The sequence below is a fragment of the Gavialis gangeticus genome, unplaced genomic scaffold (assembly GCF_001723915.1).
Source record: "Gavialis gangeticus isolate Ggan-Ray unplaced genomic scaffold, GavGan_comp1, whole genome shotgun sequence".
In the NCBI taxonomy this organism is placed as follows: domain Eukaryota; kingdom Metazoa; phylum Chordata; order Crocodylia; family Gavialidae; genus Gavialis; species Gavialis gangeticus.
This window is the reverse complement of record NW_017728997.1, coordinates 1,832,241-1,853,863: the sequence shown is the minus strand read 5'-3', so window position 1 is coordinate 1,853,863 and position 21,623 is coordinate 1,832,241. Positions and strand designations below refer to the sequence as shown.

At 39.8% G+C, this 21,623-nt stretch overlaps 1 protein-coding gene across 2 annotated transcripts in view; it reads right to left on the bottom strand.

The window, feature by feature from the left end:
* The window catches only part of RAD18 (RAD18, E3 ubiquitin protein ligase), a 149,037-nt gene that overhangs the window by 20,777 nt on the left and 106,637 nt on the right, over nucleotides 1–21,623 (bottom strand). For both annotated transcript variants that reach the window (XM_019504687.1, XM_019504688.1), the window contains exon 12: nucleotides 8,266–8,328. In XM_019504687.1, the coding sequence (XP_019360232.1) occupies nucleotides 8,266–8,328 (63 nt within the window). The remainder of the gene's footprint in view (nucleotides 1–8,265; nucleotides 8,329–21,623) is intronic.

Below are 21,623 nucleotides of genomic sequence, written 5' to 3'. Positions count from 1 at the left end.
GCTTTCAAATTTCAAAATTTTTGGGGGGGGGGGGGGTTTCAAGTCTGACAGGTGGTGCTTTGAGTCTGAAAATGTTGAAAACCATTGTCCTAGGTCTAAATCTAACTGGTATAATATTACTCCCCTAATACCAAACATGTGAAACTTCTGGTTCTGTTGACAAACAGATTTTAACATTTTTGAAGGAAGTGCAGTCCATTTTATGCAAAAAAAAAAAAGGGGGGAGGGAGGGAGGGAGAATCGAGACCAAAACATATCCTAACAGAAGTATTCAACATGTGGCTGTGATCTCCATCTTAGGAGACGTCAAAAAAAGCCAAGAAAGACTGTGAACAAAAAACCAGAGAAAAATTCATATATGCGATGTTTCCTTGTCTTGATTGGCACACTGATGAAACCCCATATTGCCAATTCTGTAATCATCTCATTATGAAAAAAAGTCCAATGAAACCTATTATTCTTTCAAGAACAGTGATCCCAGACCATGCAGGGTGAATCTGACTTCATAGCCTTCCATTTAATTGGAGGATTTAAAAATAAACTGAGTGGAAAAAAATATAAGAATTTAAGTGATGCAAGTGTAGCTTATTTAAGCAACTAAACTAGAAACTCATTTGCTCACCAGGATGCAGCAAGAGGTCATGAACAGCTAAGCTACATGGTAGAAATTTTATGAACAAGGGACTTAAAAAAGTAAGCAGGAATGAACAGTTTTAAGATGTAATATAAACCTTTCGTAAGGGTACATTAATAAAGGATTAAAGTAAATACAAATGCAAGTAAGACCATGGGAATCCCCAAAATGATGACAATTGAATGGCACTGTCATGCTCTGGAGTGATCTCATTGGGCTGAAACACACTAGAAGGACCAGGAGGACCAACATTTCTAGTGCTCAGGCTCTACCAGTTCTGTGGAAAAACAGACGCTTTGGGGCTGAACCATTAACTGGTATTGTTCAGAGGAAAACTGAAGGGGCAAAGAAGGAGAATCTCCTACATCACCAACATATATTTCAATAATGCTTCTCCCATTTTTCTGCACTAGAAAGACAGAGCGGAATATAACCCGGTTTCTTTCAGAGTTTCATCGAGGTTTCAATTTAAAAAGAAAGAAAGAAAAACAGCAACTACCTTCCAGAGTTCTAGTGAAAGTAATAAAGATGATCGAAAAGAATAAGCCTGTAATAAAGATGATCAAATTTCACTTAACGCTTTAAGATATTCCGTAAGTCCAAATCTGTTTAGGACCTAACAAAACAGACTGACTTGGATGATTTCAACCCTTTGTCTGGTGTTTACATCTCAAAGCCATCCATGAGACTTCCAATAAAGCCAGCAGAGACTGCAGGAAATCTGTTTCCTCAAATTCATTATATTTTGGGTGATTCGCATGCTATAATCCCAATAACTTTCAAGAAAAGTCACCTCTACGTGCTTGAATAAAAGGTCGCTTGATTTGTTACTTTCCCAGGGGGTGACAGAAGCAGTTAAATAAAAACAAACACACACACACAAAATTCATCCTGAAAGCCCAGAGACTATAAAATTATGCTTAAATAAATTTCAAGAATGACGCCAAGATCTAGATGGAAAAAAAAGTGATTCAAAAGGCCAGTAAAAAGGGATGAGATATTTGTCAGCTGCCCATTTCTGCATTTTTCATGAAGAGCTGCTAAATGAAACGAATAAAAAACTAATATTTGAATTTACTCTTTCAATATTACCTTTTACCCCGTGTGTATCAAAATATACTGAGTAGTGCAAATAAAAGGGGACTCCAGAGGACTGACATAACGGGTGTTCATTAAAAGCTTCAGCAGAGAAGGAGAGAGGTTAATTTACTCTGACTGCAGCACATAAATGTTAATTTCTCCTTCATTAGATCTACCATGTGGATTAATTATATACAAAAAATCATCCTGTTTCTATCAGTGAAATACTAGATTGGAAATTTCGGTTTTTCAAAATGCTTGGCTGTTTGAACATGCATAATGTAACTGGAGGAGTTGGTAACATTAGATTGATTTTAAGGTAATGTTTTCATCTCTTAAGTATTAAATTTTCATCTCTTTATAAATACCCCCCTTGCAAAATAAAAGGTCTCGAGCTTAAGATTCAAACCCTAGCCTGAATTATACCATTTTTAAAGCTGTCCAGGAAAAGTAACAACCAGGTATCTGCTGCCAGGATGTCTGAGCTCCTGCTGGGTTTCTGGTTCTCATAGACGCTTGTCTTCAAATTCATAACATATGAATCACCCTTAATCTAGGAGCAATGACAAGTTGTTTCCATAAATCAGTCACTAGAAAGACCCACTCCTGTCCCCCTCCACGCTTTCCTAGCTATTAGCCTCAGGACGGGAGAAGGCAAGTTACGGGTGCCTTGGCATCATGCTGTCAATGCTGCCAGCTGAGCTGCGGTGTGCTGCCTGAGCGAGCAGGCACAGAGCCAAGGATTCAGCACTGAATGCACCCAACCATCTGCAGAGGTGGCCTCAGGAATTCAACTTTTGGAAACACAATTAAAAGATCCTGGCTTGGCCAATGGTTGCTGCTATGACTGGCAGTTAAGGTGCATGAGTTGAGGTGATCTACAAAACTGACTTCCCATTCATGCCCCTACAAATGGACATTATTGACCCATTCTTTTACAACTCATCATATATAGTAGCTGGTTGATAAATCCTCTACAGAGGTTTACCTTAAATGTAATCCCTTCACAGTCAAAGAAAATCTTAATTCCCAACAGAATAAAAACCAGTAGGGTGGAAAGCATAAAAAACAGAAACATTAAGGAGAAGATTAGAGAAGGGGAATCAAAAATATGGCCCACAGGCCAAATCTGGCCTATGGAGCTGTATTATGTGGCCCCCAGTGACCCACAGGCAGCATGTGGGGCATGCCGGATGGCCCTGCATGCAATACGCAATCTCTGCAGCATAGCCCCATGGCAGGTGCTCCAGCCTCTGCCCCCCTGCTGCTTACGCTTGCTCCAGTGCCAGCAGGCTCTGTCACTGCTCCAGCCTGGGGCATAAAGCATAGCCCTAGCCTGGCCCAGTAGCAATTTCTCCCAAAGGCAAGAGAGCAGAGGAGGGGAGGGAGGGGGCAGGCAGCAGTTGCAGCCCTGAACCCAGCCTCAACCCCAAGTAGGAGCCAGAGCCACAGTAGTTGCCTCCCCTCCACCTCAGACTCAATTTCAAGACAAGGGGCTCACCCCCAGTGTTAAATGCACGGAAGGGGAACCTCATCTTGGAATTGAGTAAATATGGTACTACTCTTTGGGCTCAGCCTAACTCACTCTAACATTCATTATCTTGATGCATTTTAAGATGTTTTAAAAAAAATGCTTGAGAAAATACTGTATATACTTTAGGAATGCAAAAATCTAGAATTCTTGGGTCTGAAATGATACCTTTTATTAGACCAACTGAGAAATTGAAAAAAAAAAATAACTTTTTCTGCAAGGTTTTGGAATCACATGCCCTTCATCAGGCTCAGGGAAAGCTCAAGATGGTAAAAAGTCCCCATATTTAGGAAATACACTTCATTTTTGCACAGCAGCAGAAGCTGGAAATCTGTCCCTCTGGGTCCATGAGGGTGTTTTTGTGAGGTTGCTCTTTGTTGTGTAGAACAAACAGGATTTCTTCCCTGGTGGTATCAGATGGCAGGGAGGGCTGAAGTTTATTTCTACATACGGGGGGGACTTTTTACCATCTTGAACTTTCCCTGAGCCTGATGAAGGGTGTGCGCGCCCAAAAGCTTGCAGAAAAAGATTTTTTTTTCAATTTCTCAGCTGGTCTAATAAAAAGTATCATTTCTGAACCAAGAGTTCTAGATTTTTGTATTTCTTTTTGTCTCAGACCAACACGGCTACTAAATACATCCCTGGATATACTTTATGCATATGTGTATATGTATACAGATACATGCTCAAAGTGTTGATAACTATTATTTTTGTACACTATAAGAAATACAATTTTTTTCTCTAAATAGCTATTTATTAGCAAAAACATAGCATAGTCCAGATGCAAGATGCCGATGTATTTCACTAATTCTAGTTTTTGGTTTTCAGACGGCTGAATGCCCATACAGCATATGGCTAAGATAAACATTGAACAAAGCTAACTGCTGTGGCAACTGTGCTGTTACAAAGTGCAGCTGTCATTTCCATATACTTTTATTTGATTTAGCAGTGTCTGGCTATGCTTGTAAGAACAGATTACATGGAATAGAGCTGAGATCCTATTCTATGCAGATGATAGCTTTAGTGTTTAACTTCTGCGACTTCTAATTTAACTCCTTCTCTTCTAAAGATGACTATTCATAATGCACTTCACTGAAATGAATTAAATGAACAGCCAAAACCAGTAGAGCTTGCCCCTCTAGCATTTAAATTGCTTCTTTCCTCTTGGAAATACCTAGATTTAAAATCTTATAGAAAAGAATGTGAATGATGGTCCCTATATGGCTCATTTTAAATAAATTCAATACTGGACCATTATAAAATGAACACGCCATTTTGTCTGTTCCATAGTATATCTATCTACTTGTGCCTTCAACTTGTGCTGTCTAGAGTAAGGTTATTGTTTAACAATGTAGCTGTTGTACAAAAGTCAGTAAACAGTTACTGCAGCATAACCTCTATAATTAACAGGAAGAATAGCAAGCAGAATGAAAGTTGTAGATCTGTTTTACCTAAACTCTTGTGCACACATCAACTCGTCCAAAAGTCATTACAACATGACTTAAATGTTTCCGAAGACTTTTTTTGATACAAAACAGGCACCAAGGGCAACACATTACATTTCTATGGATACACCAACTTGTTAACATTGACTTCCAAAGCTGGCGGGCAGAAATAACCTGCACCAAAGAATAAAAGCTTCCCAAGTTTAAATTCTGAGATTTCTATACCTCCTTTCCTTCAAGGACATGGCTTGCAATCTGTGTAAGAAACCTTAGATTCTACTCTATTATGGTCTAGATCTCAAGTGGTGTGCTGCTTCTGCCCATATAAAATTAGTTTATGGGGATCACTAGACCACAAGTTGATGGAAGCAAAAGGGAGCAAAAGATATACACTGTATCATTACTTGACAAATTAACTGAAAGTCAGTGTCTGATGGCTTAGAAATTGTGGTCTTCCATCTACACCCCAGACAGGACAATGACATAGGGGAAAAATACTTTTTCTACCAATGGGTGATTGTTAGCCATGTCATTTAACCTTTGTTTGAATTTCTCAAAATCAATGGAAATGATAGACTGGATACTATTAAATGATGAAGAATAACATGAGAGGAAGGTAATCAAAGCATTGTTTCCACTAAGACAGAAATATTCCCCACTGTCAAAATACATTAACGACAGAGTTTTAACGTGGAACCAGGCTGAAACGTGTCAAGACAGGGTGATGTCAGCAAGTTATGGAAAAATAAAAATATTTCAGAAATGTACATTGAAATAGAAAGCACAGAATAATCAAATAATTGGTATTTTCCTCAAAAGCCAGGGATACAATTAATTCTTAGATTAAAGAAAGAAAAAAGACACCATTTTAACTATGGTTCTACTAACCACCAATTAGGGGGGGGAAAAAAAAAAAAAAAAATCGGTCCAGCTCTGACAAAAATACAAAACATAGATGAGAGGAGTCATTCCAGTTTGTTCTATTCGTGGGATATGTCTCCAAAGAATCACTGTGGAAGACAAAAATGCTCCAAAATGTTGAAACATAACCTACTTAGGAATGTATACGGCAACATCTCTATGGTACAGGCCCAACTCCTGTCTGCAGCTCGCAGCCCAAATAAATGAGCTGCGCTCTGGGATTTGCCTAAGGAAGAGGATTCTTTCCTTTCATCTACACAACTTCTCTGCAGCTGTTGACACAGTAGACGCTCCCGGACACTAGCTGCTTTCTGTGGAATTGTGCGAGGAGGAAAATGAACTTTAATTCTGCAGATCCGCTGACTCTGTGCCTCTTTTTCCCTGGCATGCTGCTGAATCCTCCCACACGCTGAGATGCACAGAACCCGCAAGTACCAGACTCCAATATACACAACGACCACAGTTTCCAGAATCAACATCATCTTCCCCTGTCTCCTTCTCCATGTGCCATAACCATGCTGCCAGCCCTGGAGTAGCAGCTGGCTCCAAACACTTGGAAGAAAACATACCCAATCACACCAACAGAAGTTTTACTATTTATCTCAACAGGAGCAGCATTCAGGCCCTTCACATCTAAAGCTGCTACCCAATCTTGTTTCTTTGCTCTTATGGGAAGAACTTGTTTAGGCAAGATGAAAGAGATGCATTCTGTAAAGTTTGGTAACAATTTTAAACAGAATACTTCTAAACTCATTACTAGATCCCAGATTATGGTCGATAAAGTGGGAAATCCAAAACATAAGAAACGAAAGTACGCACCCAGATGGGCTGATTTGGTTTGCTTTTATGAATTTTATTTGACTTGTATTATGTTGTCAAACACATCGACGGTGGGTTCTTTTTCCATGAAAGCGTAACCAAACAATGTTTCAGGGGTGTACTTGGTAGCCAAATACACCCCTGTACTTGGTTATAACGCAATTATAACCAAACAATAGCATTTGAGTAGTAGATATCAAATCTCATTCTTCAATATGACCAGAAAAAAAATCACAACCTACTTACCACCTTCAGTTCAATCATGAAAAACTGATACACAAATAAACATCTCCAGCAACATTATCCCCTGTGTTTAAATTCAGATTACTTTTTAAAAAATATACAGGTACAAGCAAACAGGACCATTAAGTCCTGCGTGCTCAAGTTGTTTCTCAAGGGTCACAACTTGTTCCAAGTATGCATCCTTTGACTATTTAATTTTACAAGAGCTGCATGCAGATGATACTGAGAAGCAGAAGAGGCTTACTGGGAGATGCTTCATGAAGAAACAGTCAATCATTTTATGCCCAGGTATATCCTAAATACCCAAAAGTCCTAACAATGTCCACTGGAAAGATAGCTATGGCTCCTTATACTCTGGGTAATGTTTTAAACAATGGAAACAGCAGCACAGAAAAATCGTCAGGAGGAAAGTGTTACAGCACAGTCTACAGCATTGGAAAATATGTACAACATAATATTTTGTGCAGTGAATGCTAGTGTCTGTAAATCACTTCCAGGTGCTGCCAGAAACCATGCTTACAAACATTTGTCTTGTAAATATTGCTCACCTCTCTTTCAACCTCAGGTAGTTTTTACAATAAACTTTTAATGACTATTTAATATTTTTCCCATTGATTCACATTAACAGTGACTTCTGGCATAATTATAATTAAGGTCTTGTCAGTGCTTTCATTAGGAACTTTTATTATTCAATATATTCATCATACTCTATCTTAAATACACAAAAGAAACATCTGAAGAGTCCCAAATTCTGTTTCAATTATGAAGTGACGTTTATGAAGACCTGTCACAGTCTATTAACCATATACAGATAAAAGATGGTTCTCCCAATTAGCTGTGGGGCCTACTTTAAAAAGTAGAGTAAGTGAATTATATCCAATGTGACTCCACTTATTAACCTTGTATGTCCAAGCATTATAGCTAACATGATACTGAACATGGAATACAGCACGAGTACAGAAATATTACATGCCAAAGAAGCTTCAACCCTTAGAGCACAATGGATTTTTCAGTAACATTAAAGAGAAGTCTTGTAACATGAAAAAAAAGAAAACTCTGACAAAACAATCTGCAATCTATTTTTTAATTAAGAATCCACCAACATTTTGGATTTTATTTCTTCTCCTAATGGGTATCCAGTGATAGACCTCTGCCACCCTAGCATAACCCTAGGTGAGTTCATTCATCTCTCTGCACTTCTGTTTCCCTTCACATCCTTTGTGTGCTTACCTGGGAAATTGTGGGAGCAGGGCAGTCTCTTCCTTTGTCTTTGTACAGCACATTGCAGATTTAGGCCTAATCTCTGTTTAAATATGCGATATGCACCAAAACACAAAACCTCTCTGCTTTTAAAAACTGTATTTCTCCTTCCCAATAAGAGGAATCCAAAGTGAATGCTTGAATAAGGACTCTGGTAAGCTCTGCTGGGAATTGATGAAACTTCAAAAACTGCATGTTTCTTGCCAATTGTTTTGTTTAAACCAACCCTTTCCCCTCTCTGCCCTCACCCCTCCTCTTTTTTCAACTGACAAACAATTAAATGGCCTGTATTAGGCTCAGTTTATTGCTCCATTAATCTATGTAATACTTACTTATCTGATGACTCTGAACACATCCCAACCTCTTGTGGATCTCTCAAAATGTCTGAGCTTGAGCTGAAAAAATATTTAAAAAACAAAAAAACACTTAGGTCATTCAAGCATGAGTTACAAAGTATTGGATTTTCAATAACAACAGCAAAGGTAGCAGCAAAGGAACTGGTGAAGAGAAGAGAAAAGAAAAGAGAACCTAATATAACAGCGGCTTCCCCAAAAAGTTATTCTTCATTTCTAACTACTAAATTAGTCTACCACACAGTTAGCTACTACCTGTAAATACAGGTAGTAAACTAACTGCATAGTAGAAACTGCACAATAACACTTGTGTAGACGCTGACCAGGAGCAAATTTGCTCCAGGTCAGCCTAGCCAGCAGGGGACCACAGAGGACAGGGAGCATTCTGCCCCTGGTCCTGGCACTGCCCAACATCCCGGGTCTCTCCAGGAGATGGGAACCGATCAGCGCCAGGACTGGGAAGCGCTCTGCCCCAACTGAGATTCCCAACACCCACCCACTCTCCATAGCAGCTGGTATCTAATCAGTCAGCACAATAACTTACTATACGAATAGAAGTCTGTTCTGAACACTCAAAGCAGATTCTCACTGACACTACTTTATTCAGAAAAATACAAGATACAAAGTAAATGCCTCACAAAAACACATGAAAGCAAATGCTAAAGGGGAGGCTGCCACCAAATAAAATACTCTGAACATAATTTTGGTCCCAAGGCATATTTGACACTGTAATAAATTATTGTTAGTGATCTTGAATTAAAATAAATAAATCACACAGGGCACTTTTTTTTTTTTAAACACGTTCCGGGGATGGGGGAGAGCTATGAGAGCTGCGTTAATTAAAGTGTCTCTGTCTCCTGTATCAGCATCCCCACGCTTAAAAAAATTGCAGTAGGGGCACTTGAACTATAGCTCATTCAACAAGCTTTAGTTTAAACATCCCCACCACCATTTTTGAGTATGGGGATGCTGATACACAAGATGCAGGAGGCTGCTGGAGCACGGCAATTGCCATGCTCCAACAGACTCAATTAATCACGTGTGCTCCGATGTGCTGGAATTCCAGCACCTCCGAGAAGTGTCCGTGCTTGCGCGTAGGTGCCCACAAAGACTATTAGATGCCTCCATTAGACTGTTCTCTGCAGTGCTTAGAACACTTTAGATTAAGGACGACAAGACCAATTACAATAAAAGTTGGTAAATCAGAGACAACTTGTACATGCTAGAATTCTTAGTTTTAAAAGTGCAGTTTCTGTAGTCAATCTCACAAAAGCATATTCCTCTTGACTGCTTTTAAGTCAATTTTCTAATCTTTTTTTTTTGGTTGCCTGGAGAGATGATGAATAGATGTCATTTGTCATTGTTACAACCCATTTCTCCTCAGAGATATTCAGCTACATAATAGCCATGCAGCCTATTTTCTTTCCCAACAGCCTGATCTTAAGCAAATGTGCAAGCCACTTGTGTACACTCACAGCCAAATGCATCAGATTGACAAACACAGACGGCATCAGTGATGGAAGAATGGAGCAATATGGTTAACATGGCCCCTGGGAAAAACTATCTAAAACAATAATTCTACATTAGGGGGGATCATTCTTCAAACATAGCTGAGTAGAAGCCTTTAGAAAGCGATCATGAACATATTGTCTATGTTCAGTGATTTCTTTTCTTGACACAGTAAGAACAACTGAGGATAATCACCCCAGAATAATCTTAACAGTAAACCGATACGCAAAAATGTGCAATATCTTCCATGGTGGGCTTGTTTGTTTTAAGTGAGATCTATATAAAATTTAGTGTAGGACAAGGAATTTTAACGCCACTCACTGGCATAAAATCTAAACATCCACCTGAAAAGATGCAGCATAGCTGACTGACTAACTTCAATCCCCAATTTTGGGGACATTAGTTTTAGGTCAAGCCCTAAGAGTTACTGCCGCCTTATGACTCTACTTAATGGCCCAACATAAAATGACTGCCTATCGGATATACTTTAAATGAAAATGAAGCATAATTTTATCTAATGTATTCATGTCTATATAAGGCTGGTCCAAGAGACTGCTTAATACGAGAATCCTTGACTACAAATGTCATAGTTCGTGTCTGTACCCAGTACGTATGTATGTACATAGTCCTACTGAAGTCAAATGGGAACTCTCCGACATTTAAAGTCAAGCATTTGCCTAAGTCTTTGCAGGATTCAGGCCTATATTGTGAATAACTGTTAGATTTACTTGGGATTGTAAGTAATTTTAGTTAACTGGGAGAAAAAATATGGTTCCAAGTGTATAAATAGCTTTCACTGAGAAGTGCATGTTTTAGATGCACAATGCATGCTTCTTAGCAGTTCAAGAATATACTATGGGGTGGGGTGAGGTGGGGGCAGGGCTGGGCTGCACAATTCAACTGAACCATGAGAAAAATCTGTGGGTTTTATTTTTGCATTGCATTAAATTATAAATGGATTCCTGGAAATTCCAGCAGTCTGTAACTTAATTTGGATGTTACATAACAAATATTACAATAGGCTTGGGGGGGGAGTTGTTGCAGAATAATCTGTGCAACAGCAACTGGATACCAATTCTCTTAGTTAACTTTCCATGTTCCCATAACAAAATCAATTGTGTTTGCTTAGTGCGTCAGTGTAGATAAAAAGAAAAATTAAAAAACAATACTAAAAACAGCAGCCCCAGAATATTCATTCTCAGACATAACTCCAAGATGGACTCCAAGATGGCAACCAGACCCCTGATTGATTAGAAGGAAGCCTAGAACAATATTTGATAGCTTATTTTAAATGGGAACTGTTTTCTTTAGGGAAGACCCTATTACTGGATTCCACAGGATACCACTGGGAAATGCAACAACATTACAAGTCATTGGCATGAGGATTATGAACTAAGACTATCTGTATAGTGCCGTCAAAACAGCTAGTGCAGTGCTTTCTTTGGATTGCTAGCTGTGTGCAATTTCTTGAAGGTACAGTTTACTACCATCAAAAAGAGGTGCAGCAGAGAGGTCCAATGCGGAAAGTGAATTCTGCTAACCAGCATACAATTGGGACAAAGCCATTTTCATCATTTTTACTGCAGTAGTGCCTAAAGACCTGAACGAGGTCCACATGCACATGCACGTGCACGCACGCGCAGACAAACACACACACACACGCTGACCCTTGCCAAAAAGAACAATGGATCATTCCCCTCCTCCACCAATGGATTTAGCCCCTCCTCCACCACCCTTCCAGACCTCAAGCAACTAAGGCTGGAAACAGATATTGCCTTTGTGCCGCCATAAAAATCAGCATAGAGACACAGAGACCAAGCAAACAAACATACATGTCTTTAGTCATACTACAAATGCCCAAATTCTGCGAGTGCAACAGGGTATAAATTTGTTCCGCTGTTTTGCAGTGGATGTCTTTTTGCTTTATGGTGGGACAGCATGGACAGCCCAGAGCTGCCCTCACTCTCCAGCCACCCCAGGCAGGCAGCCCTAGAGCTTCAAGGGCCCGATCCCTAGAAATTTGGGTCCCATTCCGGGGGCAGGCAGGATCAGGCCCCTGAAGCCCTAGGAGGGCCTGTCTGGGTTCCCCAGTTTGCAGAGGTGAATCCCAAGAAACTCCTGACAGGGCACAAGTATCATTCTGCAACTGGGGGTGAACCTCTGCAAATTGGGAAACCCAAAGGTGAGCCCCGAGTCAGGGCACAGCAGCATGATATGACACTCACAGAACCCCCTGCCAAGGGAATCTCTGGGTGCAAGTCTGAGAGTAGGGAACCCAGGGCTCCCGTTTGCAGCTGTCCCTCAGGATTAGGCCCCTGAAGCCGCTCGAGCAGCAGAGGCCTGACCCAGTGGGACAACAGGCAATGTCTATGCAGCCCAGTGTAACATAACAGCTGTGCCAAGGCATATCCAGGCACAGCTGATCCACTGCATTTGGCAATGTCTATTTATAGCCTCAATGTAAGCCCTACATGCTTTCTTGAGGACAGAGACTGATATTTTACTCATGTCTTGTTTGGATCATACATGTCCAAGCTAAGCTAAGCTCAACAACTTACATATACATATATGTTAGATGCACGTTATTTAGTATTTTTAAGAGCTCCAGTGTTTGACAGGAACAGTGGAATTTATGCAGGTCAGATGGCAAGATATAAGCACTTGGAGCAGCAAAAGCAACAGCAGCTATCTTTAAATATGCACCTAGTGGAAAAAAAACAGTATGGGTTACTCCTGTGGTGAAGAAGTTAGTCAAGCCCAACAAGGAAGGCTGCATCATAGCAGCATAATCTGTGGATTCAACACCAGGGAGCTTGACTAAATGAGCCTACTCCCAGAATTTGTCCTTGGCACAGAAGAGGAAGAAGGAACCAATTACTGATCCCTGATTCTGAAAGTGGGTATGTGCTGACCTGGGCCTTGGCCCAGGGAATGTCACTGCAGATACTAATAGCAGATTTCTACTAGCACCATGATGAGCATGAGCTCCACCAAAAAGTTCACCCTGCTGCTCACTCCTCTTTCACCTTACACCAAACCCTGGACACTGGACAGTTTAGTAATGCCCTTAAATGAGCCATTATGTCTCAGGCCTGTTTTTTCGTGTGCAGTCACGTCCGTGCTAAAACAGCAACACTGCCTAATTTTGGAGCAGAAACAAGTAGGCAGTGCGTTGCTGCTACCTTTTACTATTCCCTAGTGACCTCCCCTTTCACTGAATCTCTTCTTCCCCATCTCCAGATTTATTCCTTCCTTCATACCACTTGCACTGTTACTGCGTCTGCTCCTTCTGGCTAAACAGTCCTTGGCAAAAAACCTGGCCCAATGCTCTAAAACCTCTTCTAACTCAATACCCTGCTCCTCTCCCAGCTCATCTCACTCCTTCTTGACCTCTCACATATCTGAGAATGCCAAGATAAAATCTGAGTGAGACACAATGCTGTCCTTTAAATTGTGTTTAAAAATTCAAGGATTTCTGCCAGTACAGGGATCTATACTTAACTGCGATTCAAATCTGCAGAATACTTAAATCCCATTCTCATGCTTACTAAAGTAAGGAACACTGCTTTCCAGATGTTTGAATCAGATTTATACACTGGTTGCTTGCAGATGTTAAAAACCCCCCAAAACACAGCACTTTACTTTAAACTCAGCGTGTTCCCATGCTGAGCCCCGTGTGTGCCTAGAAGAGGCATCGCATAAGGCAGACCTGGCTCACCCAACATTTATATAGATCGGGTGCTTTAATGGGGCTTTTTGACACTTTTATTCAATAGCTCATTGAATCAGCTTTAGCTAAAAGCACCAAAAAACCACACAGAAGCCCCCAGTCTATACAGGCATTGCAAAACTGGGTTGAAGTAATGTGCCGCTTCTTCTGGTAAAGCCCTTTTTTCCTTGCTTCTTTTTTCTTTAAATGTCTGCAAGCAGACTTTATTTTCTGACAGAAAGAAAATGCACTTAAGGGCAAATGGCACACACGTAGCAGCAGGATCTCTTCATCCATTAGCAGTTCATCTCCTGCTCCTGCTTATTTTCCACCTGAAGTTACAATCCTCACTTGGCAAAATTACAATTAGTTGCTGTACAGATAATTATGAAATTACAAAAAAGAAGATTATGATTTTTCAGGGAAGACATAAGAAACTAGATATGATTAGCTGCTATGTAACTATGGCATTTTTATGTTAATGTGCTTAGTCATAATGATAACAGTGGAAGATAAGGGGAAAAACAGCATTGGCGGTCCCTGGACAGAACAGCTTTCAGGCAAAATGGGATATGGAATTTACTTTTTCAGCTTTAGACATTCCCCAGTGATTCCATTGGAGCATGTGAGCACTGATGAATAAATATTTCCACAATTTCCAAACCTAATAAAACCATATAAAACCACTCTAAGTATTCCATATTTCCACAATATCTCTAAAACTGAAAACTGACTGTGTTTAGGAGGGAAAAATGCTCATGGTAATTCTGTGTTCATTCTAGACAATAAGGCTTGATACAGGAAGGTCCCACTGTGACAGTAGTTTTATGAAGAGTTTAGATTATGGATTTGTACTGTACAGGATGGTTTGTATAGGGAAGGGAGGGAGTTGGACTAGATGACCACTGGAGGTTCCTTCCAACTCTGCTCCTCTACGAACTGTATGAACTCTATAGACTTGCAGGAGAAAATTCTGCTGCCCTTGTACAGTATAGACTGAAAGAAAATCTGCCCCATGGCTACTATTGCAGACTGAACCACGTAGGCATCGCCACTTAGGTTGCATCTGTTTGATGCACAGAAACCTGGCAAATGAAGTCTCGTGACTCTATGAAAACCGCTAAGTACTTCCACATGAGCATTGTGACAGGAAGTTTTTTGTGGTTGATGTACATCATAAACATGGTTATATAAATACAGACCATTCTGATAGCAATGAATTACCAAGGAAAATAGCATACAGATGTTCACTCTTCTCTTCCCCAAACACAAATGAGAATGCCTAAAGTCTCACTTTGTGGAAGCACTTAAGAACATGCCTAATGTTAAAACCCGAGTAGTCAATGAAACTACTCATACCCTTGAATAGCACATGCTATTTCACTTTGCTGAATCAGGTTCTGAGACATCAGCCCTACCTCAGAACAACAGCCAACTGGAGAAACAAATATACTTTGAATTTATAGTAATTTCAATAATTATCTACCAAGGGAGAAAGTAATTAGTTTGTTATTCTATAAACAAACTGGAACAAGTTAGACAGCTATTTCAGAAGCCTTGAAGGGAAAAAAAATCATTTCACAAGTTCATTAGCTTTCAAAACATGTGCATGTAAACTTAATATAAAGACCAGTAAACATATAGTAACTGATGCATGCCTATCACACCAATTTGCCATGGCAACATGTAATATAGAGGGTTTGAGATCACTCTGGGTATCTGACATTCATAATTCAGGAATATTCAGCCAAAAGAGCTTACTAAAAACTGAGCAGCAGGCCAGCTTCATGGTCCAGCAACATCACAACTTACCAGCACACAAGGCCCTGCACCTGAATATACAGAGATCAAGTGGAAATATGTTTTGTTAGACAAAGTGGAAGAAAATATCCTGTGTTATCGTCCACAGTTTCTTCTTTTTGACCAAGCCAGGCTGCAGAGAAATTTGCAAAATAAAGTACACAAATAGAAGAAAACTGTGTTGTGAATTTGCACTTCTAATTGTGATATCCACTCTACTCTTCATCCAAAGTGGAGCGACCCCTGATTTAAGTGATAACTAATTCAGTTCCTACATACATAAGCAGCAGCATAAACAGATATAAAAACTGCACTGAATGGCCATTGAACTGCATCATGTAAACATTATGCAAGCATAGACAAGAGTAAGTGGTTGTGGTATGGAGTTATTAAATGATAATGGTTTTAAATAGTATTCAAAGGAAATCACAGCATGTAGTGGGAAATCTTTGAGGGATTTTTTTTCTCCTTCACTAGCACAAGTAATCCAATTAAAAGTTACTTAAAGTGCTAGGAATGTGTTATTATTAATGACCCACAAGCTACATAACAATACTAACTGCCCACCCATTAGAAATATTTATCACATCTGTTTTAAAATAATGCCCCTGGTGCACTTCATTATAGCACAATGGGTATTTACAGCTACTGGAAACCTCTGGGGACTTTAGTGAACACATTTAAGAGCAGAATTACTAGTTACTGCCACAGGCCCTAACCCAGTTCAAAAGTTAATCATTCCATAAAAGGAAGCATGCCTGACTTCTGGTGAAAGGCATAAACTTAATTTATAGGGAAGATTTGTGACCAGCTTCACACAGCTGGAATGGTTATCATCTCAAAGGGCCCCATTCTCTCAGCTGAACATTATATATAGGAGAGCGCCTGCAAGAGGAGTTTTCATGAACTCAAATGGCAGGGGCTTGAGGCAAAAGCACTAAAACTAGGTAACTGATTTGATTATTTTGCTAGTAAAACTATACACTGCTCCTACTGTTTTAACAAAACTTCAGTACAGCTGCTCACATGATTGGGAGATATCTTTATGTCACAAGAAACTTTTTTTTTTTTTTTTTTAAATTGCAGGCAGCTAAAGGCACTGAAAAAAAAATTACACACACATACAGGAAACCTGACCATAACTCTAAGAAACACAAAACTTTCAAATGTTGTTCTTAATTTCTCATTTTTAGAGCCTTACTAGGCAATATAAAAGCATGATTCTAGTGTAACCCTAAGGAAATCCATTGAAGTTAAGCAGTTCACTGGAGTAAAACCAGTAGGAGATCAGAATCAGGTCCTCTACAATAATCCCCAATTTCACAGCTTCTTTGTCTCCATTTGCATGGCTAGGGCAAGCAACAGCAGAGAAGTGCCGATTAACCTTCATATAATGAGATCTCATAGCCAGATGATGATATCCAGGCTGGCTAAGTGGATTGCTTCAATCCCTCCATGATATGCAAGTTCAGGAGAGGAGTCTGCAATACGGCTCACTGACTGTACCTTACCGCATACACAAGTCCTTGATGCCCCATTTGTCAGCAAGTCAGCAAGTCCTTGATGCCCCATTTGTTCAATAATTAGACATGCCTTCCATGCCCTGTATGAATGCAGCTCAGTGCAGTCCAGTATTTACAATGCAGGTGGAAACTCAGAATCTCAATGATTAGCTCTATGACCAAATTTCTGTTGCATGCTATTGCTGCAGACCAGATTTCACACCAGCGGCTCTCAACGCCCAGACTGTTCAATGAAAGTTGGAGTGCGTGTAATCGGAAACATTTCCTTAAGTCTACATCTTGTTGGGTGGGCAGTATCTTCATGCAACAGGAGTTCAGGGTCAGCCAGGATCTTTTCATGCTCTCAGAGCATGGCTAAATCCCCTTTCACCATGGAGGGAGCGATATTTGATAATGCCAGCAGCTACGGAAGCAGCGTGGATTTTACAGCACCACTGACTACTCACGTGGGGAAGATGACGACAAACTGTTCGTGGGCTTCCCTGCTAAGTGCAAAAGCACAACGAACGTCATCACCTTGGTGGCCAAACTTCAATCTTCGTGCTCACAGCCACAAAAGCAACAGCAACGTAAATTCATTGCCATTTTTTATTTTCTGAATTTCAGATAACGTGTTCTGTCCTCATTTCAATTCAACTATAAAACTACGGAAACTACAAAACTGGCCCCACTGTCCCAATTACATTTTTTAAAAAGCTTTTTAAAGGAAGCTTCCAAAACAGCAAGAAAAATCTTCTTGGGAACCTGGATGTAATATCCTTCCTTTACCCAAAGAAATTAAAGCATCACTGCAATTACTTGTGGCTTTTGTCATAAGTAAAACTACAGAGAAAGTGAAAAAAAAAAAGTCTGAAGATCACTCAAAGTAATAGGGAAAGTTAAATAGGTGCATTTCTGCAAAATGTTATAGTAGTAGAGAGGCATCAACTGTACATACAATACATTATTCAAGCTGTTTATTGTGTTAGAGGACCCAAGGTTTTTTGTGAATTTGAATGGCCTACCATTTCAAATAGAAACCAGAGCTCTGGTAGAAAAAACAAGAGTTTGGATTTTTCACTTCCATGCTGAACAAAAATCAGCACTTACACTGAATTTACTGGATTATAATTCTGAGGGTATAGGGACACGTCTGTATAAACCCTATAAGAAGGCACAAATGTTTCCATTCTAACTCCTGCATTTTATATAATTCCCACTTTCCAAAATCTCTTGGATTGTAATTTTCAATGCCTGGACGTTGCCAAAGAACAATTTCTTCTGCAGACAAAGCACCAGCCTTTCAACAGTTTTTCAATTCAAGGAAACAGGTTTTCCTCACTCCAGAAAAAAAAAGGGGGGGGGGGCAGTGGTTCTCTGGCTATAGTTTTATAGACACAGCTATAGTAAAAATGGTTCAGGTTTCAAATTTAATATTTGGCCTGGTTTTAGCTCTCTGATGGGGCGCAAGTGTGATTCACTTGACATGCACTTGGGTTTGACTTAATGTCAAATGTCTGACCATTTGAAAATGGAGCATTAAGAGAATTTCCTAATGGGCTTGCTCAGTCGAACAAATATTTCATTAGGAAAAAAAATTTCACACATCCAGTGTGGCAGAGATGACGGTAAAATTCAATTCTTTGCTCTCTCTGACTTTGGCAATATTTTGCCTAATCCTTCTGTGGTCGAGACAGTAAGGAGCCTCTTCTCCTAACACTACCAAATAGAAGTGAATGAATAGAAGGTCACAAATGCTGCCACCATGCTCAGTGAATCACACTGAGCTTTAATGATCCCGATCCATATGCAGGGGGCGACAAGAGCACTGCAATGCCTATCCCGTACCTTGCAACTAGCTCTGCTCTATGAAAGATGTAGATAATCTGCCTTACATTCTGCCTCAAAGAAGGGAGAAAGTGAAAGTGATTTATCAAGAGTTGCCAGGCATGCACAACTCTTTTAAAAGGTCATATTTAAAACATTGCTTTAAAGGTTTCAACACTGTTCCATACCTGATAAACATATTCACATATTCATTTAAAAAAAAAGAACAGAGCTTTAAAGGAAAAGCTCTTAGTCAAGAGCCTCAACTGTTAGTTCCTTGGATGTCCCTGCCATTCAATAGCCTTGAAGAGCCAGAACACATCAAGCTTATTCTTATCTTTCCAGCACTGGTCCCCACTATTCCTAGCTTTACTGAAAAAATGTTAGCCTTTTTTTTGGAGCAAAGCTCTAAATGACTGCTTTGTTAGACTTAAATGAAAAAGCAAGAACCGCTACCTACAGACTCTCGCTGCCTAGCACATCTGTAAAGGTTATAATCGTTTCACTTTTTCCTTCAGATAAAGTAATCTTGTAGATGTGTTACCATTACATCTACAGCAGGAAACCAAGAGAAGCACAATACAAGTAGGGAAGGCAAGAGTTCAAGGGTTTAGGGGAAAAAAAAAGGAAAACTAGAATCCATTAGCCAAAGGATCTTTCACTCTATATACTTCTATTACAGACAGCTACTATATTTCTTTTCTGCCCTGGGTGAATCAGATGGAAAACCATAACCTTCAGTTCAGTTATTAACTCTCAGATGCTAGGGAATATGATTTGTCAATGTTTACTACTAACTCAAAATAACAGTAAAAGTCAGGTCAAATAACAGCCAAATAACTGCTCAATTTCTACATAAAATGCATAACTATAAAACACTTTAAAAATGGTATCAAGGGACAGACATTGTAATAAGACAGTCAGAATTTTAAAAGCCTACAGCTTTTAAATATACAGAATTACATTTATCAGAATGCAAAGATGACTAGACACTATGAGCATTGATGCATATGTGAAATTAGTAAACTAATTTTTGTCTACTCTGTTTGGGAGCCAATACAGAAGTATCGGAAATAACCAGAATTGCCAAATGTCACGCAAAGATAATTGCTTTTCTTGCCTATTTGATTTGGTGCTAAATACAACAATTCCAAATTTCAGAGGTTAGTGATCAATCTCCACTCCCACTGACTTCAGTTGCTCTTGTAGATACTTAACAGGCCAGAAAACTTGGTTCCAGTAACTGCAAGTCATAAAGCAAAATGAATTGGATGTAGTTCATCTTTGCTTTGCATATCTGGTTGTAGTACATGTGTTTAATCTAAATGGCCCTCTATGTAACAAAATGACATGCACCAAATTGATCCAAAAAGCAGAAACTCACTTTGAAATTTAAGTGGGAAGTGGCATCTACAGGATCTGAAAATTTCCAATATTATATAATTACAGAGCTGAGAGGAATTGTAAGCGGTGATAGCTACAGATCCTCCTAGGAGAACAAAGGACCTATTCTCCCTTCAGTAGCACGTGAAGAAAGAAATCGATCAGTAATACTTTAACTGAGTAGTATTTTATCATCTCCCCAAAGAGATACTTCTGAGAGAGGTCAACCAAGTATTATAAAATGCATGGATTTTACAGTTCTGTTTCTATAAAAGATAAGGTTCTCATATTTTACAGCAGCCATTAGTGATTTTGAGCAAGGTCTCAAGGACCTAGAAACAATGTCTGAAACAATGTCACACATACCTAAACAGTTGTCAGATGGTAATGATTTTTCTTTACTAACTTTTGAACAAGGACCCTGGTTGTCTCTGTGTAAAAAACCCCAAAATCTCTGATTTTAAACCCCCCTAAATCCATGTTCTTCCACAACTTAAATTAAACACCACGATATATCAGTTGAACACAATGTTTTATTAATATATTCACAATTTTAAAGCTACGTGGAAGCCTACCAATGCCTCAATCATAATAAATACCTCTAAATAATACAAACCATCTAAATACCTCTGTATTTTGACTTTGGGGGGTTTTTTTACCATGGAAAAATCAGAGCTTCCTCTGACCCCTTCGCTCACCAGGGTGAGGCTCCAGCTGCTCCTGGTCGCCCGTCCCCCACACTGCTTTGTGGTGCTGAGCAGCCCTGATATGCTGGTGCCCTGCCCCTGCCCGTGCCATTGCCCCTCACTCCTAAGCCACAGCCCTCGCACAACCAACCCAGTCTCCTACCCCCCTCGCCCAGCCATGCCCCTTATACCCGACCTGCAGCCCCCTGGCCCAGCCGGTGCCCCTCACTCCTGACAGCAAGTGTTAGAGTGCACCATAGTTTGGATTCCTGTAAATTGTCTTTTATGTGCTTTGCCAGCCACACTTACAACGGACAAAAATATTATTAAAAAAATTAGAAGCATGACAATTTGGTGTGACATTTTCTCACCCATGCGCTTACAGTTCTACTTTACCAAGTCAGAAGAACCTGGCTATAAAAATATTCCCACACTCATAGATGGTGTTGGGAAAACCTGGTGATGAGCTAAATACCATAGATTTACTACTGGAATAAAATTAAATGTCTGTGCTCATAAAAAGGACAGCCTAGTACCCACTAGGGTGTATTGATTTAAATCTAAATGACAGACATTAATCCTGACCTAAATCAGCAAACACTGATTTAAATCAGCAAACATCGGCTAGATGTACACCTTGCTGGGGTCGTTTGACCCTAGTACTCTTTCCTGCCATGGCAGGGGGTCGGACCAGATGATCTACTCAGGTCCCTTCCTACCCTAGAAACTATGAAACTGTGAAATAACTGATTTTAAAACTTATTTTCATTTTCAGGTTTCATTTTTCAATTCTCTTGAAAAAATTTTAAAACACACTTATTTCCAGTGGCATATGGCCTTCAGGATAATTTGGTGCTTCTTTTTGTCAACCTTGCTAAGTAGTGCAAACCTCCTACCACTGTGTCCTGTCCCCCCCCCCCC